The sequence below is a fragment of the Fundulus heteroclitus genome, chromosome 17 (genome assembly GCF_011125445.2).
Source record: "Fundulus heteroclitus isolate FHET01 chromosome 17, MU-UCD_Fhet_4.1, whole genome shotgun sequence".
Classification (NCBI taxonomy): Eukaryota; Metazoa; Chordata; class Actinopteri; order Cyprinodontiformes; family Fundulidae; genus Fundulus; species Fundulus heteroclitus.
The window spans coordinates 5,465,685-5,493,528 of record NC_046377.1 but is presented as its reverse complement, the minus strand read 5'-3'; the positions used below and the strand labels follow the sequence as shown (position 1 = coordinate 5,493,528).

General features: G+C 42.6%; 1 protein-coding gene across 5 annotated transcripts in view; it reads right to left on the bottom strand.

Annotated features, from left to right (window-relative positions):
- gramd4a (GRAM domain containing 4a) overlaps window positions 1-13,050 on the bottom strand; it is a 47,517-nt gene extending 34,467 nt beyond the window's left edge. For 3 of the 5 annotated variants that reach the window (XM_036148898.1, XM_036148899.1, XM_036148901.1), the window contains exons 1-2: window positions 12,639-13,050; window positions 568-781 (exon numbers count right to left, since the gene is read on the bottom strand). In XM_036148898.1, the coding sequence (XP_036004791.1) occupies window positions 568-781; window positions 12,639-12,667 (243 nt within the window). In that variant the 5' untranslated portion in view covers window positions 12,668-13,050. The remainder of the gene's footprint in view (window positions 1-567; window positions 782-12,638) is intronic. The other 2 variants (XM_012854775.3, XM_036148900.1) reach the window with 2 other exon arrangements.
- Between the last annotated feature and the right edge of the window lie 14,794 nt (window positions 13,051-27,844).

Below are 27,844 nucleotides of genomic sequence, written 5' to 3'. Positions count from 1 at the left end.
CGGCGGGGACAATTTCTTCCTCCCACCTAGAGGCCAGGAGAGAGGACACCCGGGAGTTTAATCCGCTGACGTCAAATTCAACTCTCCTTGCCTCCTCCATCCTTTTTCAGCTTTCCTGCTCTCTAATATCTCCTCATCTCTCTGCCGCTCCTATTTCCTGCGCCCATCACCAGCAGATTGCCATCTCGGCGTCATGTCCACCATCAGTCCTGACCGCAATCATCTCCCTTTTTTTTTTCCACTTGAACCATGAGAAGACCTCTCTATCATCCTTGTTTGCTTCCCCTGTTGGTCCTTTATCTCAAAAACAACATCAGTGGGGTCGAAAGAGCACGTTTATTTTGTTCCTTTGATTTGAGCGGGGAGGAAATGCTTCATAATGCAGGATGAGAGCTTTTCTCCCACGGGTTCAAATAAAAATAAAAGCTGCGTTTACTTTCCCTGCTGCCAGTTAAACACAGAAACGTGACCAACAGTGTGTCGCGTACAGATGAGGAAAAGGGACTGAGGATAAAGGAGGACAGGAACACGGCAGTCACGCAGCTCAGAACGGGGGCGAGCACTCACAGGGTCCCGCGGGGCGTCCTCGGTGTCTCGCGGGGCCGCCCGGGGCTTCGGCTGCACCTCGTCGTTACATTCGTTGTCGGACGGCGGCGGCGACTCGCCGAGATCCGGGAAGTCGTCTCTCGTCCTGGGGCCTCGGAAGCGGATCTTGTCCAGGCGCTTTAGCATGGTCAACACCGCGCACCTGGGCTTTACCTTAACATGGCGGACGGCAACCCTGTAGCGCGCACAAAAAAAAAACACAAAAACATCACATCTGTTATTGCTGGGGACACCGAACCGATCAACACTCTACCCCCATGAACAGCTAGGAGCGACTGAGTCAATCAGCTGATAAGGCACTGCTGGGTCTATATGCAGTGTTAGAATTATTTCATTCAGCAATTCTCTGACTCTACTGTGACAGTTTTGGTGCTTCCGTTTTTAGGCAACACCATTTGAAATGTATTTACTGCATTACCATTGAATGGTATAGAAGCAAAAAAAAAAAAAAAAAAAAAAAAAAAAAAAAAAACAGCATATTGATCAATTACCAAACAAAAAGAAAAGAAAAAAAAGCGCAGCCCTGGCCATTTTATGCTGTTGCTTAATTACCTATTTTTATATAAAGAACACAAGCATTGAATTTAAACTCAACCCTTTATTTAACCAACTTTTTACCAAACTGCAAGGTTTAAAAAAAAACTCCCTGAACTCTGAAGGGGGCGGAGCTCGGTGACGGACTGTGATTGGCTGGGAGGATGTGGTGACTGGGGCCTAGACCTTACATGATAGGCTAAAATGCAACTTTCGAACTTTTTATTTACACCAGGGGTGTCAAACATACGGCCCGTGGGCCGGATCCGGCCCACCGAACAATTTAGTCCGGCCCTGTGGCTAAATGCATTATCATTATAAAAAAAAAAAAAAAATTATATATATATATATATATATATATATATATATATATATATATATATATATATATATATATATATATATATATATATATATATATATATATATATATATATATATATATATATAATTTCTTAATTTTTATTTGTTTGATGTATTTTGTCATGCAGGACAGTGTTTTTAAGTTCCAAAAAATGTGAATAAATGTTTTTCAACATTGTATATTCACCGTGATCAGTTCTTATGCATAATGCACAAGTAAATGTTTAACTGAGTAAAGGTATTGTTGAAACTGCACATACTTTTCTTAAAAACGCTGAGGTTATTCACAATATATTGTATAAAAGTGAAATTAACTTAATATAAAAATCAACAAGTCCACATTTATTAGTTCTATTTAATCTTGCAATGAGTTAACTCGTGTGGCCCTCTTGAGATCAGATTAAGCTGCATGCGGCCCCTAAACCAAAATGAGTTTGACACCCCTGACATCACGGACACAGACAATTGTGTTTTATTGGGATTTTATCTGATGGATGGGAACAGCAGTGCATCATTCATACGTGGAAAGTAAAGATACATGGTTTGACATGCGCATGTACTCTACACCCCTCACTCTGATGGGCCCAAATAAAATCCAGCATGTCTAAATCAACATGTAATAAGTAAAAGTCATCTTAACTGGTGGAAAACCACGGTGCCACAGCACTCTGAACCAGGGGTGTGCCGCAGCTCAGAGAGTGAGAAAAACAAAATAAAACAAATAAAACACATTTTAAAGTTGGATATTAACACCCTTGCAGGGCACTTCAATTATTGCTTGCAGTCCTGCTGATGGCATCAGTTCACGCAGCGTGACTCGCCAACCACCAGAAGCCCTTTAAAGCCTTCCACATTTCCTACAAAGGTCCAACAGGGTGACGTAGTGAATGCTGCGGCCTTTCGTGCCCTTTGGGTTTTAACCTCGTCCCTGCGGGGCTGGCATCCCACTTCAGCCCAGACGGAAAGATAAGGCGATTACGGCTCGGCTCTCTTCTGACCTCGTATTGATTTAGTTACCAAAACTAAAGCTGCGTCGGTGTCCGTGAATCCTCCGGGTGATGACAGAGGCCTGTTTCAGTCGTCACACCGGGACTGGGTGCAGCGTACTTTTCCCCAAGACAGTTCAGAGCGGGACGCCGTCCGTAACACAAGTGTGCTTTGGTTTGGTAAATGGGGCAATGTAATGACGCACGTCTGATTAAAATCGACAGAAGCACAGCGGAATCCACAGCTGTTCCCTCACCGTCTTCATTTAAAAGTCGAGCTGAAAAGAGAAGTAGGGGAAAACGTCGCGGAGCTCAGAGAGAGCATCCCAAGGTGTCTTCTAGAGGAGGTCGTTCCCAAATTAGCCGACATATGACGCTTTCCCAGATATAAGCAGGGCCGTCCTGAGCTTCCTGCTGGGACCTGTCAATTGGTGAAGGGTCAGGACTGGCTCTGCAAAATCAGCGCTGCAAAAACAGAACTAAAAATAAGTAATATTTTCTTAAAATTAGTGTATTTGTCCTTCATTTGAACAGGAAAAATAAGATGATACGCCAATGGAATGTGATCATTTCACTTAAAATAGGAACAACTCATCTCTATCATCTTATTTCAGGTGCAGGATATCTAAACATTATCTAAATATCTAATAGGGGTAAAAAAAAAATACTCATTCCATTGGCAGATAATCTTTACCTGCTCAAATCAAGCACAAATACACTAACTTTAAGAACACTTTACTTATTTTTAGATCGGTTTTTGCAGTGAGAACGTAAGTTCTAGAGTGAGAACGCACTACCTCCAAAAACAGAGGCCCGGGATCACAACCTGGCTTTTTTGTTGCCAAATGAGGATAATCCTGTTAAAAAGACACAAACCTTTTTCTACTGAAACGATGCTCAAAAGGAGTCAAGGACTCATTCAGACGAGCAATTTTTGAATAAGGTAGGGATGCACGATATATCGTCGTTAACATCGGTATCAGTCCGATAAGTAGAACTGGGCCGATGTTATAAAGCCGGTGTCTATTTTCATCTCGTTGCCCTTTGTGGCTGTGTTTCAGGAAGGAGGGGGGGTCATGTGGCAGTGATGCCTCACAGCCAGGATTGTGGAGTTTTTAAATGAAGATGATGATTTAAAAAGAAAAACAGTAAGTCTAGACTGTAGATAATATCGATATCGGCCCAAATTTTCCTATCGGTGCATTCCTAGAATAAAGCTTTTATTTTTACCAACTATGGCAGTGAAACACGTAGTGTTAAGACGAGAAGGAAAACAGGAAGTGATGACACTGCAGCACTTTTAGCATTCTTTGCGTGTACACGCGTTTCCACGAACACGCTAAGGCAGCTGTGCCAAAGGAATCAACAGGAACTGGATGTGCGCCAACGGCCATCGCCTCCATCACTGCTTCTTTCCATCGTTTTTTAACTCCCACTCTGATTAATCTCCCACTTCTACAACCCTGGTCCAGCGCCACTTATAGCCCTTCTGACCAAAAGTAGTACTACAACGATTAATCCACCGAGACGTCCCCGTTTTGGATTCTGGATTTAGCCAAATCAGATATTTAGATCATTTTAAAAACATTAAAGTCTAAACTACAGAATTCATTCGATTAATACAAAAAGATGAAACAGGATATGGTGCATTTCTACACCGGAATCATCCCTCTGACTATTTGCATAGCAGTGATCAAACATATAAGGGCCTTAAACCAGCGCAACCTCCTCTGCGCCACCATGTTTCACCCTGGGGATTATGCTCAGTGATGCGCACTATTAGTTACAGTAAATTAAACGCAGATGGAGCATTTTATTTTGGTGTATTAGTATAATAGAAGGACGCCACACCTGTGAGATTGGTGGATCACTCTGGGGACCATGTGTCCAACGTTTCACTTCACCGTGTTCTCATACTGGGACCAGAGTCTGGGAGTTAGTGCTCCTGTCTTTTATCAGCGTGTGATACCAGGGGGGGTAAAGGGATGCCTGCATGGAACATTTAGCAGGACGTGATATTTTAAAGGGCTGGGTGTTCCAGGTCTGTGTATAAGCAGCATTATTTAGAGAGACGGCAACTGACGCTGAAGCTCGTGGAGAGAGGCGGAGACGCTGTGTGACGGTGAAGGAGGTAAAGAGTAGGGGAGATGCGACGATTTCTTCACAAATATTACGTTTCCGTCCACCGCCCACGCGTGCCTGAACCCACGGATGCGACTGGCGGGTTCGTGTTTCCTTCCTCACGGGGGGGGAGAGGAGTGGAAAGAGCGAGCGTCGGGTTAAGAAACGCTTTCCCACAGTTGTCAGGACACCTGTCAAAATCCAATCTGCTCCCACGATAGCTTGCGTCTGTCGCCGTCACTGATCAGCTCACCTAAACGAAGGCTTTCCAGAATGTCAAATAAAGCCAAAATCCGCGTTAAGAAACCTCCCTACAGCGTCTTTTCTTTCTTGCTTTAGAGCACATAACACGTTCTCATGTTTCCGTTTGCCTCCTTTCACCGCGGGCTTCTTGAGGCAGCCTCCTGTTCATTTATTTACTTTTTAGACATTTGTTCTCTGCTGCAGAGCCAGGTTCTAACCAGATCCCAAATAGCAGCGTGAATAGACGCGAGGAGGAGGAGGAGGAGGAGGAGGAGGTGGTGGAGTGGGCTTCAGCTCAAGGCCTGATCACTCTGAATGCCAATAAACAGCCCTCATGAGTCATTTCCCTCACCGGGTTCAAACAAAGACGTCTCCGAACGCCGTCGCCTCGTCGTAAGTCAGCGCCGACACGTTTGCAGGAACGACGGCGGGCTGGTGAAATATTCAAAGTGCCGACAAACGGCCACGTTAAAAAACAAAAACATAGGGACTCTGTAGACCCACGTGTGAGCTGGAAGCGCTCGTTTGTGTCTGTGACGGTTAGTCGGGGCTGAACGGGTTGTATACCGGCTCCCTCTGCACCAGGCCTAATGTCGCCTATCAGAGCGGCCACTCGGCCCCGTCTCTGAGTAATCTGCTGCTAATAAACCCCCGGAGCTGGAGGTTACTCTGGGTCACATTCACTACTACGGCCAATCACAGGCAGTCGCTGAGCCCAGGCCCAGCGACCTAAAATAAAGCTTCGACTGCAGTTACGGCACAGTATTGACAGTCGAGGCAGTAGGAGCCTGATTAAAAACGTCAAAATTAGTTGCCAAGAACTGTGTGTGCCTATAACTTCTACAGTATGGACGACAGCAACAGCTTTAATTTAAATGAACCCTACGTTGCTTTAAAACATTTTAAAGCTTTTTCCCCCTACATTTGCTTAATATGCACTGAGATTTTAGCAGGCGACAGGAATCGGTCAATATTTTTTAGCTTGATTAGCTCTACTAGAGTTTAGTCTGTCAGAAACTCAAAAGTCCAGCCCCTTTTCTGGTTATTAACCACACCTTATCTAAAATTTAACAGACAGCACCACAAAAACAACACAAGAAGACGCAGAGTTAGCCATTTCAGCTGAGTTGAGGTGATCAAATTTAAAAGGAAAGACACCGAGATTTAAGGTGCTCCATATAAAGAAAACTGTTTTTTTTTTTGTTTCATATGAAGACCTGTCTGGTTCTGATGACAGCAGACAGCAAGAAGCATCGATAAGTTATTCCCGTCAATCAGGGTCGGGTAAAGTTTTAACAAAACCAGAGACTGGAGACTGGCTACAACTATTTGGTCCGTGTCCAAAATATTAAATATCACCATCAGATAGAGAACATGGGTAGGAACATTCCTCCCTTGGATGAAAAAATGTTCCGACTGTGAAAGCTCTCTGTATTGGAAATCAAGATAAATCCAAAGAAAACACGTTTCTCAGGCACAACCGCAAACTTTTTATCTAATAACACACCCACTGAATAATGTTTGTGCAAGAGAACATTTTTTTTGGCAGGCGATAAAAAAAAAGGAAGAAATGCTAAATAGTCGTTCTGGACCATTAAAAAGATTGCAGTTTGCTGCGATCGCTCCAAACGGAGACATTGTTGCTCCTGAAGAGTCGATAAACTCACTTCCGCCGTGGAAAGAAACCGCATTTATCAAGTGAGGAGAAAATTTAATTTTCATCCAAAATGATCCTGCCATGTTGTGCAGCTCCTAACCTGACGGCAAGATTACCTTTTCAGCCTCACATCCATCTCTGTAACCACACGGATACATTTTTTATGAGCCATTATGTTCAGCCCCTTATTCTGCGTCGCGGTAAAAGCGAACTGAAGCACTCTGTGTTTGGCTTACAGTTTCTAATTACTGTCGTTCTACAAAGATGTGCCTTCTGCTCAGACCACAGCTGGTTACGTTGCATCATATATTGAATTCTTTTAAACTTGGAACACATTACGACCCCAAACTTTAATCTACTCTATGCAGGCTTTGTCTTAGACCAGGGGTGTCCAAACTTTTTACCATGGAAGCCAATAACGTCGCGTAGAAATTTATTTTTTTTAACCTGCTCAACAACAAACTAAATACACAAATACTTTCATGAAAAAAGCAAATTAATCAGATTTCTATAGAAAAGGAATCTAAATAATTTTAGATTTAAAACAAAAAAACTACTGCAGGTTCGCTCGGCAAAAAATGTCCAACTATTTGGGTTGATCGTCTTTTTCTGGGTGTTTTTTTTTTTGGCTTTTCAGCAACATGAACAGGATTAATTAAGATTCACTCTAATGTTAGTTTACAGAGTGAAACAAATGGGTGTGCACCCAATTCTGCTTTTTGGTAAAACGTTTGTGGTCTTATTTACTTATTAACTTAAATTAAAAAGCAAAAATACGGCTGATAAAAAAATTTTAAAATTATTTTATTATCAGACAATAACCTTTCTTCTAGCAATATAAGAACAGTTTTTGGATCAGTTCTTTGAAAACACTTGCTGTAATTAGCCATTTTTAATAAATTTAATTCAAAGCAGATTTTAATGCACCAAAGTCTGCATTTGAGTAATTTAATGTCACTGGATAGAAGTTACTATGAAATTAAAGAGAATGTCAAAAGCTTGCTTATTAAAAGATGAATACTTTGTGTTGTACTTAACATTCTCAATTGTAGGATTTTAACTCTTGTGTAATAGTTTTGCCCTAAATAAAAACTAAAATCTTCCATCTGCATCAGCCAGCTGTGCTGGTGGACCAAATCTTTCTTGAAATGCAGCTGAGGGGGGGCACTTTGGACATGCCTGATCTAGATCTAAACCCGATTCACAATCTTGAGATCGGTATTTGCGGACCCCGACATTAAAACCCTGCAGGTCTCCATCTCTGGTCTCTCTCTTCTCAGTCGACTCTGTGCTTAGGGGGGGAAAGTTCAATGGAAACCACTAAACCAGCAGCATTTACGGACTTTCTGTGAAAGCGGATGTTTTGCGGGACATTAGGGCACTCGAATATAACGACCGCCTGTTGAAGAAAATGCCACGCAGCGGCGTCTCTGCTCCGCTAGCTGGAAAACAGGCCGGCTTCCACTTACAGGTGCTTCTATTCAAAACGCGCCGCACCGACTTAGGCATTCTTCAGCCATGGTGCCGGCTTCCCTGAACAGAGCAGGCAGTGTAGCGGCGGGCGAGACGCCCTCAACTTTTGCCCAGTTTCATAAGACACTTAGAGAGACAGAGGGATTAACATGACCTTTAAATACACCAGCTGAGAGCACAGACTAAAATATTCTGACGGGTAGCTGCGACGATGTTTACTTCGCTTATTTAAAAAAAAAAAAGGAGAGAGAGAGAAAGCTGTAACAGATGGCTGGAGGGAGTAATAAATAAGATGCTGCTGCCACACCGCATTAATAACAGAGATAAAGTGCACTGCATGTCCTGATCACGTGTTATTGTGTCACATTAAACCAGAATCATCCCAATTCTTTAAGGTTTCTACACATTTTCCCAGTAAATGCCCATATTATACCAAGTTTTCTGAACTTAAGTTGTTGTTTTTTTTAAATAAAACACGTTCCATGTGACTTTAGGACAGATGAATGACTAAACTGATCCACTGATGGACAGGTGGCTCATCAACACACAACTGGATGGCTTAATGAATAGACTGTCAGAGAGGAGGCATGATGAACAGACAAGTTAGTAAAAGGATGGATGGACAGAAGAAAGGATGACCAGGTGGACAAAACGATGCAGAAACTAACTGAGGGCGGGTTGGGCAGAGAGGTGAACGCATTGATTGGTGGATCGATGAGATTGATGAACGGACAGTCGGAGAACTTTCTGAAAACGGGTTGGGGAATCAGGTCTGAACCGACGACAGGTCCAGGGTGTCCCCTGCCTCTCAGCCAATGGCTGCGTACCCTGAGTGGATAAGTGACGATGGATGGATGAATAGTCTGGAACTACAAAATACTGTTCATCCATTTCACTTTTCTACATTTATGTATGAAACTGTAGACCTGGAGCAGCAAAAAAGCATTTTTTTTAGACAACTCCATTTGCAGTTAGAGGTTAACCGAGACATAGAAAAAACAAATTACTATTAATGGCACGAGCACGAATGAATACTCCCACTGACGTTAACCTCCGGGGAACGTGTGCGGATGGCTGCTCAAACAGCAAATTCAGTCGAAGCTAAACGCATATCGGGGCTTGTCTTTATCTTCTTAGGGTGTTTTTTTCCCAGTGTTACAGGTTGCTGTGCATCCGTTCTGTGAAAGCTCACGCAGTAAGAGTGACATGGCTTCAGTAGATCGCTGCCTTGGTGCGCAGACAGTCAGACCAGAGCTGCTGGAGCGGGAGCGACTCCCACATGGTCACGATTATCGCCTCAGCGGAACGTGATATTTTCTGTTTTGTGGAGACGGAAGGACAACAGAGCTCCGATTGTTACCGTCCGGCCCCGTCCTTGCTCTGCCCCGATAGCTTCACTCTGCTGCTATTATCTCACTGTGCTGTTACATAAACAATCAATAGATCCCCACCGATCCGCCCGTCTGCCGCCTCATAAAATCGCTGATTGACTTAAATCAAAAAGTAATCAGATTTGAACTGTTTTGCCAGGCGACTCCGGCACAAAAGGCTAAATAAAGTAATGGGGATGTCGTTTTCTTTTGACCTTACTGATGAGAAACGTAGCTTTGTGTTTTTGACACTGGAGTGAACTCGTCAAAGGACAACACTCCACAGCAGGGAGAGTTCAGATCAAGTTCTCATGTTTTGTTGGGTTTTTTCTGCTTGTTTTTGCTGCATGGAAACGTAAACTATGATTTTTGGTTTGGCCGATATAGCTCATAACCCAGGAAATAAATAGTAATGTAACACGGCCTTAAACCGTGTTAAGCAGAGGTAAGCACATAAATATGATTGCACGCTCTGGTGTACTCGCTCCAGTTTTGCATAGGTTTTGTATATGTATGCAGTCCCTCAGATCTTCTTAGGCCCTGAGCACACAACAGCGATCCACTGAAAACGGGATTGTTTTTTTGACACATCTACATGAGAACGTCTTAATGATGATCTCTGACCCTAGTAGAAACATTAACAATGGTGCGTTTTCCCTGCCACCCCAATAGGAGGCAGTATACTCAGTTAAAGTCAACAAAAAGCCGCTGGGTTTGCTGTGTTTTGCCTGTAACGATGGCAGAGAAACATTTCCAAACACCCGGTGAGCATGTAGATGGTATTTTATGGTCATTGAAACTGGCGAACCCAAAAGACGCCCCCATCTTTGCAGCTGTGGAGATGTCCTCCCTCACCATTCTGCTTCACTGTGACTGATGGCAGGATAAATACGGGTCCCTATCCAGCCTGGTGCACAGCGGCTAAAACAATGAGATTCCGTGTCGCGTCACAGTAGCTATGTTTACATGCACAAAAGTTCTCGATCGGATTGAAATTCGGATTAGACGCGAAAAAAAATTATTTGATAGCTACGTCTATCGTGGGCACACGATCAAAATGTGCATACGCACCTGGCTTTATTCAGAATAGAGCCTCTCTGACATGCACAGTTATCAAATTTCCATCCAAAAAATATAAATAACAAAAAAATAAAAAACAGATGGAGTACTTCCGTCTTTGCATAGCAACAAAAAATAAATAAATAGCAAACAAAGCAGTATTATATGAGTTAGTTTGTCTTTTGAGCACCCAGAATGGACTTGTGAGTCCAGACATATTTCTACCACTCACCAACATGGAAATACGTCATGTTTACGTCGGGCGCACATGCTCACTGGGGTCAGTTTGCCACATTTGGAGTAACTTGATCCTGACAAGCGTTCACATGCATGTTGATCAGATTATCAATCGGTATAAACCACCCCTTTTATTCGGATTACAATTTCATTCCTATTGATCTTGATCCGATCACAATATTCCGACTGGCCTGTTTACAAGACGCATTTTTACTCCGATCGGCCCTTCATTCCGATTACTTTTGGGTATGTAAATGTAGCCATTGATGCCGGAACTGATACATCACTTCCTGGTTCCCTAGCAACAGGAAGTGATGTAATACCAAATAAAAGTTCTTACAAACTGTGTTTCAATTACATCTAAAGGGATTATTTGAGGTGCCAAGAATTGTGAAACCAGTAAATTTGCTAAAACCATTCATTTCTTAACATGACTTTTTCCCTCCCACTCAATAAATCCACTCAAATAAAAAAAAAAGGTTAATAATCTATTTTTTTCCCCACCTTGAGTCAAATTATCCTACTGTAATGAAAGCCTAATTTATTTTAAGGATTTTTTACGCATCTTTAAACGAGATGTGACAAACGAAATCGAAGCAGCACTGCAGTTCATATAAAAGAACATAATTTTGGTCAATTAACATTCATGTGGACGTCAGTTTCACTCCCATTCTCTCTTCATATAAAAAGAACAAGTTTGCTGTAAAGTCCCAACACCTTCGCGCCTGCCGACAATAAGAAACTGCGTCGCTAAATTGCTGCTTTGCTATTACGAGAAAATATCACACTTATTAGGAACCTGTTGATTCTCATCCATCTTTTTCTAAATGTAACCCACTTTTGGCTGTGTAAACTGACAGGCCCCGTTCGCATGCGTTTCCTGAAAGGTCCGCCCCAGATTAGGTGGCAGGCGGTGTCTGATCGCGAGGATAATCGTGCGGGTCGGGCCCGAACGTAACGCTAGACTGGATCCGGTTTACAAGAAAAGGGTAGGCGTTACGTAAAAGCAAGAACACAAGTGAACGACAACAACAACAACAAAAACATAAGGTTTTAGCACCTTGCTGCGTTTCACAGGTCAGCCTTCAGAGTCTGGAAGAAACCCTCTCTATATGGAACCACAGTTTGCAGAAGGGTGCAGACGCTTTGGGCCCAGTTCCCATTTTGCAACGTCTCTTCGCCAACCTCGTTTTTGAGACGGCAAAGGCTCCAACTTCTACTTAGGGTAAAGTCTCTGGCGGCTTTTGCGGGTCTTGATCAAAAGTATCTGCCTTTTGTTTCCTCCTCCAAAAAAAAAAAAACAAAACAAAAAAAAAACGCTTGAACTAAAGCAGATCGGATACGTTATCTCAACAGCGAGTTTCGAGTCTCCGCCAAAAAGATTTAAATGATTTTAATCCCTCTGACCTCCTGGGCATGACGCTGCCACCGCCATGCTTAACAGTGGGCGGTGGTGCGTTCAGGGTGAGTCGTTGTGTCACCTACCACCTGCCCCTGGACCTTTGTGGCTTTCACAGAAGAGCCTCACGTTATACTGAAATGCTGCGGCTGTAAGGTGACAAATATTCAGGTCAATGAGTATGAATACTTTTTTCTTTTTTTTCCCTCTAAGGCAATGTTATTGTCGAATGGAGGCGCCATAGCCGCCTGGACCGGAGCCTGGTGGAACCGTTAAGCCGTCCCTGAAGGGCTCCGGCTAACGGCGCTTAGCTAGTCCGGTTCACCTGCGCTGTTGGGCATTCAGTGCCTCGTTGTTATTTTTAGCCTTTCGGGCGGCAAATAAGCTAAACGCCAGTTTGAACTAAGGCCCCGGGTTAAATAAATAAATAAATGAAATAAAAATCACAAATGTGGAAGAAGAGGAGGCAACAGGCCGAAGAGGCGGATATAATCGTAAAATACCCTTTGTACTTTTTTTTTTTTTTTTTTTTTTAAAGCAAACGGGCGGTGCTGTAGTGTCGCAGAGATGTAAAATATATATATTCTTACCCAGCACGTAAATCGTAGCAAAGTTTCATGAACACTGAGGTCCCCTCCGGTGCTGCCTTTTATCCTTCCGTACACCTGCTGCTGCTCAGGAGGTCCAAATTAGCGCCCGACCGTCTGCCTCACGACGACGACTGCTGCTCTCGGTCCCTCCATCCCTGCAATGTCCGCCGCTCTCTCCGCTCGGCGCCGTCCAAGCGACTGTTTCCCCCTGAGGTTGTTTGCGGTTAGACGGGCAGAATGAGCATTAAGACGGACGAAATGCTAATTGTTTTTTAAAAAAAAAAAAAAAAAAAATACCAGTTGCGTCTTTCTCCTCCAATCGGAGAGCACCGCTGAGAGCCGCTACGTACAGACAGGAGCCGTGCCCTGCTCTCTAACGCTTTCTGGTTGATATCGCAGAAACAAGCGGGGGAGACGATGATGGGCCGAGGAAATATCGTCAGTGCCGTTTTCTTAAAGGGACCGCGGCCGGTTTTACTGGCGCGCCGGAGACGGCAGGATGTGAGCGTCGTCAGCGCTCCTTGCCGTCCCCTGGTGGCCGCTACCGGGTTTGCGATTAATTATAAAACAGGTGTATAAGCAAAGGGCTTTACAAATAGCGTTGAAACACTCTCTAACAGACTAAAAACTGATTTATTACCATCATTATCCCAGGGTAATTAATTGGGGAAAGGTCCCTTTAAACCTTCCTGGAATCCACTTAAAGTGTGTTCAGTGTGTCATCATTCTGCGTTACATTGACGCACAGTCTACTGAGTGTATACAGCTTCTGTGTATATATCTTTTTACGTCTTATTTTACTGTATTCTTATTTTTTGTCTGCACCATCAACACCAAGTCATATTCCTTGTAAGTACAAACCTACTTGGCGATTAAACTTGATTCTGATTCTGATTTAAGGGTACAAGTGGGGCCTCAACTATCCAGAAAATGCGGGTCACCACCAAAAATGACCCCTCCCCACCCAAAGTTAACCCAGCATAGGGGGCTATGCATCTATTGGTAATTGGATGTTTTTTTATCAGAAACCAGTGTTGAAAATCCTTTCACGTTATTGTTGTTTTTGTTACAATTACACAAATATACTACAACGTTCCCCAGGCTGGTCAAATCCGAATTGGATTATTCTACACATTCAGCACTTTGAATCGTCTTGTTACTGAAAAGTGCTCTATCAATAAACTTGCCTTGTGTTGCCCTGCACTGATCATAGATACATTACACCAAATGATTATTTTAACAAATCAGTTCAGGACAGTCTGTTTTTTTTTTTTTGTCTTCATCAGGTCCACGTGTTAAAAGTTTAAACACTTTCGCCAAGATTATTATAAACCCTGTCTTAAATCATTTTGCTTAGATTGTTCATATTTAAATTTCTAAAAAAAAAAAGTGTACACATCGCTTTTCTAAATATGTGATCTGCATCGACTGAAAGTGATAAAGTGCTATCAATAAAGGTTCTGAGATATTTGACTTTATTCACAATTTTAATAGGGTGATCGTCAATAAAAACAGATGAGAAAAGCTAACATACATTGTGTTGACTTACCATTCCTGTTAGTCTTGCTTTCATTAATAAACAAATCACTGGTCTCACACTATTCACTAAGTTTGTCAAAATTATTAAAATAAGCAGAATGCTCCACAGTCATTTGACTGCATAATAACCAATGAGCACCATGTCTTCGGGATACCTATACAGACTGCAATTTGAATTAGTAATTGCATCTTATTTGTGTTAAGGGAGAACAAAAGTGGAGAAATCACACTTCCCTGAGGTGCTCCTGTATTTAAAACGACCAAAAACAGAGGTGGTGTCAGCGCATTGTACTCTCCGTGGTCAATCGGTCAACACTTCCTTTATCCAGGAAATGACGCTGCTTTTAATGTTAATACTGCAGAGCCTTTTGAACAAACTGACCATTTGCATACACTTAAAAGCCGAACTGAACTAAAATCAACAAATAACACCCCGGCATGAGTCCCATGGCTGCTGCAGATGTTTGCTGACTGTATTTATCAAGGTGTGTGTAGCATCCGCAAGAACCTCGACCCCTTTTGTTTGCAAATTGGCCGTTACATGTGCTGGGAGAACACAGTGTTATAGCAGTTTTTCCAATTATATAACCGTATTATTCTCTCGTATTGGTCCAAAATTCAAATCAGCACATGAAAAAAAACGTAACCTGAAATATTAAAACAATGGCTTTTTTTACGACATTATATCCTAACCAGTTATTCTCTTAGAACTTCTTATTAAATCGCCCGAGATTAATTATATTCACTCACAGCGGTGACCGTAGCCGGCCTTTTACTTCACTACTTATTTTCACTGACATTTACCTCATTTTATACAACCAAATCCAAACCAGATCAACATACAGGTTATAAATACCCAAAGCGTAGAAAGCCAGATTGTTAACTTTTCAGCACGTGTTCACAAACCTTTGCGTGTTGATCTTCTGGGTTTTCTTCAAGCAACAGAATCCAGGTTAGATGACCTGCCCTGCAATGCTAAGTCATTACACGGTTCATAAAAAAAAAAAGAAGACGCTTGAACCGGGCTTTAGCTGGTGTTTTGAGGCAAGTGGAGCAGGCGTGATGTGGCGGTTTGAAAGAGGGAAGAGTCCGAGAAGGAGAAACGGGAGTCAGCTGACTCCTGACCCCTGAGATGAGACCATAGATTAGGAGAAGGTAAGCGCAAGAACTTTCTGCGCGTGCTGTAAGACTACCAATGAGCTCTGAAAAGGATCATCAGAGTCCTGAGCTATCGAGAGTTTCGCCTGGCTGCCCTGCAGTGCTGCTTCCTTCCTACTCAACCTTTAAATAACACATAAAGAGCTAAAAATCCAATTAAATACCTTGGCCTTTTGTACGCCGACATTAGCTCCACATTTGTGTATAGACAACTTTTAGAGGCAACCCGATAGAGGCTTTTACATACACTGACTTTGAGCGGGCCTGGTGTTTTAGGACAGTTGTAGTAAAAAAGAAAGTGAACCCCTCGTTGAAATGCTTGGGTTTAGTGCGTCAGGATATAAATAAATGATCTGGTGGTCATCAGGTTCTAAAAGTAGTCAAGCCTGACTCCAAAGGACACAACACACTCACATCTCTATACTAACACTTGTGGGTGTGTGTTAAGTTAACACAATTGCTAGTAGAGACGTCAGCAATGCGCCAAGAGAGGCCATTATCGCAAACCGATCTACTTCGGAAGGGTTAAACAGCCATTTGTAATTAAAGTAAAGCCCATATTTTGCAGTTGCAAACATTATTTACCCTCATGGAAAACATTTAAGGTGCTTGCTAGTCTTCCCAAGAGTGGACGCGCCAATAAATTCACTCCAAGGCCAACCCAGGCAACTTTCTATGAACTGAAAAAAGCCCAAGAGCTCCGTCTCAGAATCTACAGTCCATAACAAGCAATATGTTTTGAACGATAGGACCACAGAAGAGTTGTCTGCTCATATTCCACGGTGTGGTGAAATTATTCTCCACTTGGCAACCATGGTATGTTTTGCTACCAACCCAAACCACCGGCATTACTGTGTGGTTGTCCAGACTGCTTTAATACTCACAATTCTTGTTATTTCTTGTTCTTATCTATTTTGTGTGCTTTTGAGAGAAGGTATTTTATTTGATATCTGGTATCCTGGGTGGGAAGAGGGTTTCAAGCTATCAAATGATCCCTTTATGTCCGGTATCAGGGTTCAGTTTTTACCCGTCTCACCCTGGACAGTTCCAGCGCTTTCCATCTCCCCCATACAGCCTCATCTCCATCACTGCTTATTCCTGCCACCTGCCGTCATTAATTTGGGAAGACTCAATCCACCTGCCAACACTACTATAAAAGCTCTCCTTAGTCAGCTCTTCCCCGCCGGATCGTCTTCATTCATACCTTGACCTGCCTGTGTTCGCTACGTCTGCCTGCCTGTGCTTCTTACGTCTGCCTGCCTGTGTTCGCTACGTCTGCCTGCCTGTGTTCGCTACGTCTGCCTGCCTGTGCTTCTTACGTCTGCCTGCCTGTGTTCGCTACGTCTGCCTGCCTGTGCTTCTTACGTCTGCCTGCCTGTGTTCGCTACGTCTGCCTGCCTGTGCTTCTTAAGCCGGGCGTACACTGTACGAGTTTTTCAGTCGTGGTACTTATATACATCTCAAACTGTGCGAGGGAACCGCGGGGTTTAAAAGTTCACCGCTCACGATCTGTGTGGCGCGACGCTCGGACGAGACCGGACTGCTCACACTGTACGTCGTGTCCCCTCTGGGACCGCTCACTGTAGGGACAGAGGCAGGCGAGCGACGGTAGGTGACAGGGACCCAGAGCAGGGGTTCGAGCCCAGCTCTGGCGAAGCCCGCAGGAGGCACCGGGCGTCAGGGGAACGGAGGGGAGAGAGGAGGGATGAGACGCACCGGCGGCCGCGCGGCACGGCAGGTCGCCCGGCCCGCCCCCCCAACAAGCGGAGGAGTGCCGAAACAGGCAGCAAGCGCGTTGCGGACCGCGGAGGAGTGCCGAAACAGGCAGCAAGCGCGTTGCGGACCGCGGAGGAGTGCCGAAACAGGCGGCCAGCGCGTTGCGGACCGCGGAGGAATGCCGAAACAGGCAGCAAGCGCGTTGCGGACCGCGGAGGAGTGCCGAAACAGGCGGCCAGCGCGTTGCGCGGACCGGACGGCTCGCCCTCCCCAACACCGGCCGGAGGTTGCTTCAGGGACGCCCGCTTCCCTCCCTCCGCTGGCGGGGACGGAGAGGAGGGGAGGGCGCCCCCTCGTAGCTCTGCTTGAACAGCAGGATGCGCTCACGAAAACCTCACGACAGCCGACTGAATTTCAAACATGTTTGATTTTCACCGATCGTCCGATTCCTGATCTGGAGGTAGTCGTGAGAAGCCAGTCCCCCCTCCTCCCCCCCTCTACGATCAAGCTGAAATTCGGCCGATTCAAAAAATGCTCGCACGACTGAAGAATCGGCCCGAAAAGGGGGAAAACTCGTACAGTGTACGCCCGGCTTTACATCTGCCTGCCTGCCTGTGTTCACTACGTCTGCCTGCCTGTGCTTCTTATGTCTCCCTGCCTGTGTTCGCTACGTCTGCCTGCCTGTGCTTCTTACATCTGCCTGCCTGCTTGCCTGCCGGTAATGCTCTCTGCTGTGCTGCCAGCTCTTCCTCAACCTCAGCGCTCTCTGAAGGCCTCCTGGCTCCACAACGCAGCACCCGCCATCCTCCAGCCCTGTCCCGTCCACCTGCTCCAACCATCACCATCCACCTGCTCCTGTCCGGTACAGACTGTTGCTTTTCATCTTCCACTACTCATCCAACCTTCAACAAACTCTTTAAAACGAAGCTCTCTGTGCGGCTGAATTCGGGTTCAAACTCCACATACCCTGGCATCTGGGATCTGTGCATTGCGCGGTTCTTTGTTTCGATGTTCTTAAACCACAATAATTAAAAGGCCTGGTTGAAAGAAATGCACTATACTGTGTTTTCATAAACAAAAACCCACCATAACAGAACAAAAAGCTCGTTCCTACTGCCAAACCAGTAGGGAGAGGAGTAACGGTTTGGGCTTGTTTTGCAGCCATCGTCCGTGGGAACCCTTCCACTTGTTGAACTGAACATAAACGTCTCATTGCACCAAGGTTTACCAGAGTCAAATGGGTCTATTCCACAACTAGAGGTTAATTAACACTGGCAATGCTAAAGGACAATGGTCCCGAATACAGCAGCAAATCTACAAGATATCTGAACAGGTAAAGAATCTAGGTGTTGTAAAAAGGCCAGAGCTGAAGCTGCACAAAATGCTGGGATGGGACCATTACAGAGACTTGGACACAGAAAAAAAAATCCCATTAGCCACATTCTAAAGAACAGCTGACCACAACCTTAGGTTTTTTTCTTTCATTACATCTATTAACTCTGCTAACTTTGTTTGGAAAATAATGTAGAATGCAATCTAGTTGGCCTTCACGGTAAACACTAATATAATCCCCATGCACAGCTGAGATTATTTGGGATTCAGTTTTCATATATAACCCAGCATCTCCTAATTATTTCCCTCCCTGTGCAAGCTGTCATATTAAATCCCTTATGAATTATTGCCATGCAATCTTGTTAAAAGCCAAAATGAGCATCCAAACCACCCTTGTTTTTCAGCGAACATGCTAATTCCCACGCTTCGACGTGTGTGTGTGTGTTCTCTAAACATAAGCCAATCTGACCGTCCGTTGCCTGGTCTATGTGCTTTTCAGGAGCTCATTAACAGTCATGATCCAAAACATGCTCTGTAAATACACCCAACAAGACTGGACACCAAACAAGGGGGGCTAATGCTTTTAGATTGGATTAACACACACACACACCCTTAATGTACATAGGGAGGACCGTACCTTGACTTCTATTGACTTCCATTAATTTTCAACCCCTTTCTATGGCCTTACCCTGACCCTAACCTTTTTCAGTATATACCTAACCCTAGCCTAAACCTAATCTGTAGCCCAGAAAAAAAAACCTGAGGACTTGAGTAGTGAGGACCAAAAAAAAGGTCCTCACTTTACCAGTAAAATGATAAAAAAAATGTTCTTGCTCAGCTTCAAGTACAAGAACCCACACACAGAAACTACTGCCGCTGTTGAGGTTTCCCCAAATCCTCCCTCCGTGCTCATTTACAATCTCCGTAATAAACCTCTTAATCCCAAACCAGCATTTTCTGGCAGGTTGCACAACCACGCATGTCTTATGCAACTGCCTGCCCGAGCCTCCAGAGTCAATTATAGAACAGTTGGGAGGAAGAGGAAGGGGAGGATGGATGACGAGGCTGCTGATGCGAATCCCGCATTGATATGATGGTTGGCAGAATGTGAACATGTCGTGTTTTAGCTTTGGGTTAAAAAGCTTCAAAAGCATAAATAAGGTATAAAACGGCTATACTGCAAGAGCAATCCAAGGTATGTTGCAGAGAGTAACACTGTAGGGCTTAATTTCTCTTTAATTCAATTCAATCTTTGATTGTCACTGTCATAATAAATATAACAACACAATTCTGTTTGTAGTGTTCATACACTGCATAGCCAAACATGTAATAAAGTGCAAGAATGGGGCAGAAATCCTTCTTCCATAAACACAAGACACACAGTGATATGCAATAAATTCAGCTTTGGAGCCTTTATAACGTGTGAAGGCCTTGGCAACAGCACACGCATAAGTCTGGACATACGCAAATCTGAGCTGTTGCTTTAAAGGCAACAGGAAACACACGATTAGCTGAGCGTGAAAAAACAAAACAAATCTGGTTTACCATGAAGCAGTGTGTCAGATGATCTGCAGCAGCGGGACAGAAAGTGATTTCCGCATTGACTTTGAGTTGGGATGCGTCCAAAATAATCATGTCTTGTCTCGCCAACTTGTTGATGTACAGCCATTCCTGGATTGCAGAGCTGCGAGACACTCCAATAAACATTTTGGATGAAGGCGATCTTGTCTTGTCTTGGAACAGGGTAAAAACTGGTTTTATTAAAATATTCAAATGGAGAAGGTAATCAGGATTTGGCGTTCGCCGTTTGGTTAAAAACAGTGACTCTTTAAAGGAGCAATAACAGATGTTCTCGAGCCGTGGTTCTTATGCTTTTTATAACAAGCATTATCTCATTAAATGCAAAGTTTTAAAAAGAATGTCAGGTTGATATTCATTTTGAAAAAAAAAAAAATCACATTTGAATTTCTCTCAGTTCTTCTGGGCGGTTATTCTATACAATCTCCCCTCAAAAGTAACCTGTTTTAACCAGCAGCACTCCCACAGTTGGTTGCATTTGCTGAAAAGTTGAAAAATTTCTGTTTGAAGTTCGAAAAACAAACAAGAAGACGAACGAAAGTCGCAATTTCCCAAAGGACCGTCAGACGTTCCTCACCAGGATCTTACCTCAGAATCCAACGTTTGTTTGCTCCCTGACAACTCTGGTCTAGAGCTATACAAACACCTTTTATTGAAAATGTTGCTACAATGCTCGCATCTATAGAAGGATCAGAGACTTAGACTTAGACTTAGACAACTTTATTTGTCATTCGGTATGCACAGAGTGCGTACAGAATGAAATTTCGTTTCATACAGCTTTTGTAAATTGCAGTAGAAGTTAAATTACAGTTTTAGGTGCGGCAGAGATTTAGACGTGAACAGTAGATTTTAAATATACAGTATACAAACAATTGAAATGTAACAAAAAAGAGACATTTTTATTTACAGAATTGGATTGTGCAAGGGCATTTGCATTTGCATTTATTTGTGCAATTTAAGACTAGGAGTCCGATAGCATTTGTAATGCTATATGAGCTGCAATGATGCAAAATGTGCAAAAAATGCAAATGCAAAAATGCAGAGACACTGTTACTTAGGATTAAGTAACAGTGTCAGCTAGTAATCATTCCCTTGGTAAAAAGTAGTATAATTTAAGTTAATTTTATTAAGTAAGCTTATATTATATTCCAAAAAAAGTAAAAAAAAAAATGGACTTTTTTCTGAAGTTTGAAGATGTTTCGCTTCCCATCCAGAAAGCTTTCTCAATTCTAAATGTCTGGAGTGGTGTGGAGTTCCAAAGGCCTTGTTATGGCTTAGATAACATGCAAATTAAACCTACACTGGTCCACCCCTTTGCAATGGGGAGTCGTTAGGGTCATTGTTGGCCTGGCTTACAGGGGAGATGTTGTGATCACCAAATTGGAAGGAATCAAACCCATTGCTGTGTTGTACGTTTCTGAAAGTTTAAACCTGAGTTATCTAAGCCATAACAAAACCTTTCTGGGCAATAATATAAAGCTTGAAACTTCACACTACTCCAGACATTTGAATTGAGAAAGCTTTCTTGATGTGAAGTGAAAACGTGTTCAAACTTCGGAAAAAAGTCCAGTTGTTTTGTTTTTTTAACTTTTTTTGGAATGATCATGACCTGGATGACTGAGAATCTTCACCAGCTTATATTACATCATTACATTAATGAGTCGGCTCATTAATGTACTTAGTACTAGGCTTCTGTCTATACTTTTCAGTATAAGTCAAGTATACTTCACTATACTATTAAGTACAAGAAATATAGTTAATAAAAAGTAAACTTCAACTACACCGCCTCATTTTAAGTGTGAAAAAATATAATAGTAGTGCACTTGAATAAACTACTTTTTGAAGAGCGTTGACCAAGTTAGGTTTTATTCTTGTGACCTAATTCTGAATTCAGAACTAATTGAAAGTAGCCATCCCAGTCAGTTCTTGGTTTACAGTTAATTAGCTCATATTTTGGTTGAAGATATCTACTGAGGTCCAAACCTCAGCTGGACAGCCATGATCTCCAGTCCAGGGGACTGCTTTGAAAAGATCGCCCAGTGGAAATACAACAAGCGAGGAATTGCTTCAACCCTCTGTGAGGTGCTTCAAAACAAAACCCCATCCAGAAAGGATGCTTTTAAGTTGACGGTAACTGAAGAAGCCACATGTTTAAGCCTGGTTCAGAGTTATAGTCAGTTTCTCTAACCCTGTCTGGGATGGATTGCGGATTTTGCTCAGACGAACCTTCTCCTGGCATGGCGCGAAGTTTCGCCAGTGACCCAAAGGTTGTGTTAGTGGCTTTAACTTTTTTTTAGACTTCTTTAATGTCTCTATATGGTATTCTGAAGAACAATTAAAAGCCTCCCAGATGATGTAAGATCACAATTAGTTGCAGAACTTCTGACTGCTATCTCCAACATACTGGATACACACTGCAAAAAGGGAACTAAAAGTAAGTAAAAGTTTCTTGAAATTAGTGTATTTTTCCTTAATGCGAGGAGCTAAATAAAACTATTTGCCAATGGAATGAGTATTTTTACCCCTAAAATAAGATAATTAGATATCCTACACCTGAAATAAGATGATGGAGATGAATTGTTCCTGTTTTAAGTGCAAAAATCTCATTCCATTGGCAAATAGTCTTATTTACCTGCTATAATTAAGGAAAACTACATTGATTTCAAGAAAATTTCACTTACTTTTAGTTCCCTTTTTGCAGTGCAAGTATCTGGGCAAATCCTGTACAGCTATGTTTTTTTTCTGGTTCTAGTGGCCTTCATGATCAGCACTTGGACAGGAAAGAGGGTGGAGAGAGAAGAGGAAGACATCTGGAAAACGGCCAACGGCTTGGGGAAGACAACTCCATCACGCCACTCATTCTTGCCTGTTCAACACTTAAAAGTTTGTAAGCCCCTTTTCACGGACTTCCATTTGAGAACTGATTAAGATCTGCGAAGCGTCCCAGCCGCTGGTCTGTAACAGACTTTGCGTCACTGTTAGCCTGTAACACCAACCCGGGCCTGAAGTTGACGTTTCGAACCACTCTTCGTGTTTTTGCAGCGTTGTCTTACAGAACTGCGAGGAAGCCCCAGTCCATTGATCTGTTCTTCCCCGAACACATAGCATCCCGTACGTCACCAACAGTCAAAAGGATGATTAATAAAAGAATAGAATAGTAAATTATTGGATCTTCTTTCAGTGTGGAGTGTGGATAAAAGAGGCCCGCCATAAAGACCACTGGTACCCCATAAATCCTAGAAGAGACACCCCTGGTCTTGTAACAAGAGTCCTTCCTATTGCAGTTGTGAGATTTGCCAGTAGATGGCAGGTTTGCACCTGTCAGCCACATGTGCAACCCTGCTCTGCACAGTACTCCACCCAGGTTGCCAACCGTGGCTCTGGTGCAGGTGAATAATTCAGTTTGTCTGACGGTGATGGGACAGAGATAAAGAAAGCCACAACGTCAGCCGGACAGCCCTCTGAGAGCAGTGTCTCAGGTATCAGGGAAGTTTAAGAAATATAATAGGGGACACAGAACGACATCCATACCCAACAATCTGCAAACCACCAACAGGTTTGGAGACTGTGACAACTAATCCAACCACATATTTTTACGAGGTACCTCTGCTCAGACTTGTTGCTGCCTTTGACGCCGCTGATGAGGACGGACTTCAGCTGGCACAACCATAACCTCCTAACCGGCCGGGGAAATTTGATGCCGCCATCTCATGTTTCCCTCAAGTTGCTCACAATTATTTAGCAAGCAGTACCCATGATGGGTGAGCCCTCAAGGAGTTCATGTGGCAAACTTTGCCGTCCCAGGCCATGAAAGAAACTATTATGACTCTATATTAGACAGCTTATGGTAATAACGTACAGATTCTTTGGGTTCTACTCTTGTGTATCGACCACCAATGAGATGTTTCTGGTTTATATATTACAAACTGTTGAAAGCAAATCTATCCATCAGTTTTCTACATCTGTTTAATTCTTGCTGGGACGTGGGAAGCGTGCGCCCTTAGTTTCGAGAGGCCCAACCTGATATTTTATGATCATGTTTAACAGTTTCCCGTCGAATAGGCCCCTTGATGGTGATATCGAGAGAACAAGAGGTTAGATCAGGGTATTTTGCGAGGTTTCTTAGCTTAGCATAAATAAGATGGCCAAGTTTCTTGGTGCAACTGGTCAGGGTTTCTGTATGTATCGTCTGAAAGAGGATCTTGTTTTCAAAAAAAGGATCACGAGAAGTATGCTAAAAGATCTCAAAAAGGCAACACATCGTGCTCCAATTTGAACAAATTCAAGAACAGGTGAGAGACAAACTTCTTCACATCCAGAAAGGGTTACAAAGCCATTGCTAAGGGTTTAGGGCTCCAGAGAACCAGTGAGAGCAACTATCCATAAATGGAGAAAAACACTGAACCATCCCAGGAGTGGCCGCCGCACCAAAATCACTCCAAGAGTGCATCAGTCGACTCATCACAAAACAGAAAAAAAAACTCCAAGTCCCTGACCTATCGTCAGTTCAGTGTTCATGATTCAACTATAGGAAAGAGACTGGACTAAACCGGCATCTGTATCAACAGTCAAACACGGTGGTGGTGTGATGATTTGGTATTTCTGGACGAGGATGACTGGCTGTGGTGGATGGAACCGTTCGTCTTGCTCTGACGCAGAAAATCCTGACGGAAAATGCTCGGCCATCGGTTCCCGACTGGAAGCTTGAGCCCCCTTTGGCTATGGAGCAGGACAGAGATCCAAAACACACCAGCAAATCCACATTCTGATGGAAGTTTAGTACAGAGCTAGAGCAAAGAATGGGTTGCCTACATGTTTCGCTTATTTCCTTGAACTGAGAAGCTTTAAAAAAAAAAAACACTTAATCTGCAAACCTACTTTCAATAAATGTTGGGACGGATTCAAATATATACATAATATGTCAGGATTTCAAATACAGGCTTTTAAGCAATAGCACCTGTTGTGGAGGATTGAAACTCTAGATGGCTGTTGTACGCCTGACAGGGAGCAAAATGGAAAAAACGTTTGGAGGTTTTCACTGTTGTAGACACAAGAAAAGGATTAATGATCATTACATACGCAGTTAGTCACTACTGAAACAACTCTGTCCCGTCTCCTGTCTCTGCACTCAGAGCAGGGACAGGGAGGGATACAGATATGATAAATTGAGTTGTTTTTTGTTTTTTTTTTTACTGTTGGATGACAAAACACATGGCAAAGCATCATTTCACAGGCAGCTATTCACTAACTGAAGCTGCAGTAAATGTCTTTGAACAACTGAAAAACATGAACAAAGATGAGTGCAAAAGCAACAAAGACAGGAGAATTGATCCCGCCTGCTACATTTGTCCATATTTAAAAATGATTTTCTCTGAACAGCAGTGTTACAGCCTGCTCATCTAAAAATACTGTGGACAAGTTCTGCAGACTTTGAGCGTTCTTGGTTTTAATGAGCTCCTCCTAATTAATCTTCTTTAGGAAAATGAGACTTTTTATGATGTGGGCAGAGTTGGGTAGTAACTACTTTTTACATTTACTCAGTTACATTTACTTGAGTAACTTTTTGATCAAAATGTACTTTTAGGAGTAGTTTTACTCCACTGTACTTTTGACCTTTACTTGAGTCATATCATTACTCAATTACAGCTACTTTTACTTGAGTAAACCTTCTGGATGGATACTCTACCTGCTGCGAGTGATTTAATGAATAAAGCACATAGTAGTTTTAACCAAAAATGCACCAGAGAGAGCTACAGCTTATTTTAAAACAATAATTCTTATTTGTACACAAGCTTTCTTATTTTAATGTTCTTTTCTATCTGCTGAGATCATTGAGTCAATTGGAGGTAAAAACGTACAGCATACAGTAGACATTGCCATTAAAGTGCTTTGCACTATTCCAACATACTGTATATATGTATTGCTTTCAAATTTAATGTTGAAAAAAATTACTTAGAAAAGTTTCTTTTGCTTGAATTATGGTGCTTGTTATTTTTGCAATCATGTTATTCTTTGATTTTTTTTTATTTTCTTCTGTAAAATACCAGAATTTGCACATAACCTTATTTTTTTCTATCTGATTACAAATTTTATTAAAAATATTAAATCGTTAGCTGTTATGATTAGTTACACAGTACATTAGTAGTCTTCTCACTGAATCCTTTCTTACTTGAGTAATTACATGAGTCATTTCTTGCAGCCGATCAAAAAGCTAGGCTCCCAAGGATTATAAGCAAAAAAAGTGTACATTTTCTTAAATGGTGTATCTCGATAGAATTCACGTTTCATGCCTTATTTGGATTTTGTATTTAAAAAAACATCTAAACAAATGAGTATTCTGACAATTGTTTTCTAAAAGTTGAGCTCAGCAGCATCTTGTTTCCAAGAGAAAACAAAAATCACATTTTCTGGTCTGATGAAAAAGAGCTTGAACTCCTTGGCCTCAATGCTCTTGGTGGCGGCGGCATCATGATGTGCGGTACGTCGTTCGGCAACTCAAACTGGATCTCCGGAGAGATCTGAAAGTGGCTGTGCACTGACACTGCCTATGCAACCTGAGAGCTTCAGATATTCTGCAAAGAAGGGAGTAAATTCCAACAAACAAAAACAAAAAATGTGTGCAAAGCTAGCAGCTTCACATACAGTCTGTACGTATGGGTTATTTATGTATGCTTATGTTGTTACAAATTTTTATAAATTGCTAAAATTTGACTTCGTTATTATGGTTTATTGTGTATAGATTTTTTGGGGGGGAGATTAACTGAATCCATTTTGGAATAAAACGCGCACACTTTCTTGCATACCTTTTATAAATCCCTATTTCAATCTCGAAAACAACTCCAATCTAGAAGTCGCAACAAATACAGTCAGCAAACCAATTGGAACATAAAAGCTAAAGTGACCAGCTTGAGCATGCCAACGCAAAACGAGGGATGCCCATGCTGCATAAAATTAGTCTGCTTTCACACTTTCATAGAAAAATGAGTGACATCACATTGTTAATCCATTGGGCTTAACACACCCAATGCAGCCATTGAAGCTTCAACTGTTCTGCGATGGGTTTCCACAAGATTTAGGAGCATGTTTATTAGAACCTTTTACCGACGTACATCAGTGAGGTCAGACACTGATGTTGGCCTAGATCAGCGTCTCTGCTCTGATTGGTTCAGGGCCGTCCATTTATTCCACACCAAACTTCGGTCATGCTCACCAGTTTGATTGTTTTTTTGTTTTTCTTCCCAGCAGTTGTGCTTCATTTTACCCAGCAAGAACCAATTAGAAACAAGAAAGTTACAAATTCATAAGGACGTTTTTAATTTTACAATCACAATCGTGTCCCCTCCCCCCCCCCCAGTGTTTAAAAACATGAAAAAATAAATATACATAATTTTACAAAACATTTTCCAGTGTTTAAAGATCATACAAAAGCAAAAAAAAGACATTTATCAACAACAGTGTAAAACAGTGGGAGTGTGCGCGGCAAAAAAGGCGAGCGGTAAAAAAAACGGCGGTACACATTCCCGTCCTTAGCTGCAAATCGGGTTGAAATTTGAGTCACTTTATTTTGACAATGATAAACAAAAAAAACAAAAAAAAGGCCTATTTAGAAGTGACGAATACATAAATTTGATTTTTCACGTTTGGAATGAAAGGGACAAAAACCGAAGTCACGGCAGCCTCTGTGATTTTTCCTCGTAACAGCGGTACCTGGGCGTGTGTAACATAGATAAGGCAGTTTCCGCTCGTGTACCCAGGCTGGATATTTATTTCTGCACCACGAGAGCCCGTGAGGTGTGACTGAACAAGGCCGCAGTTATAAATAAAGGCACAATCTTGTTGTCTTTCCAACATCTTTTCAGGCGCGTCATATTTGTTTTTTTTCT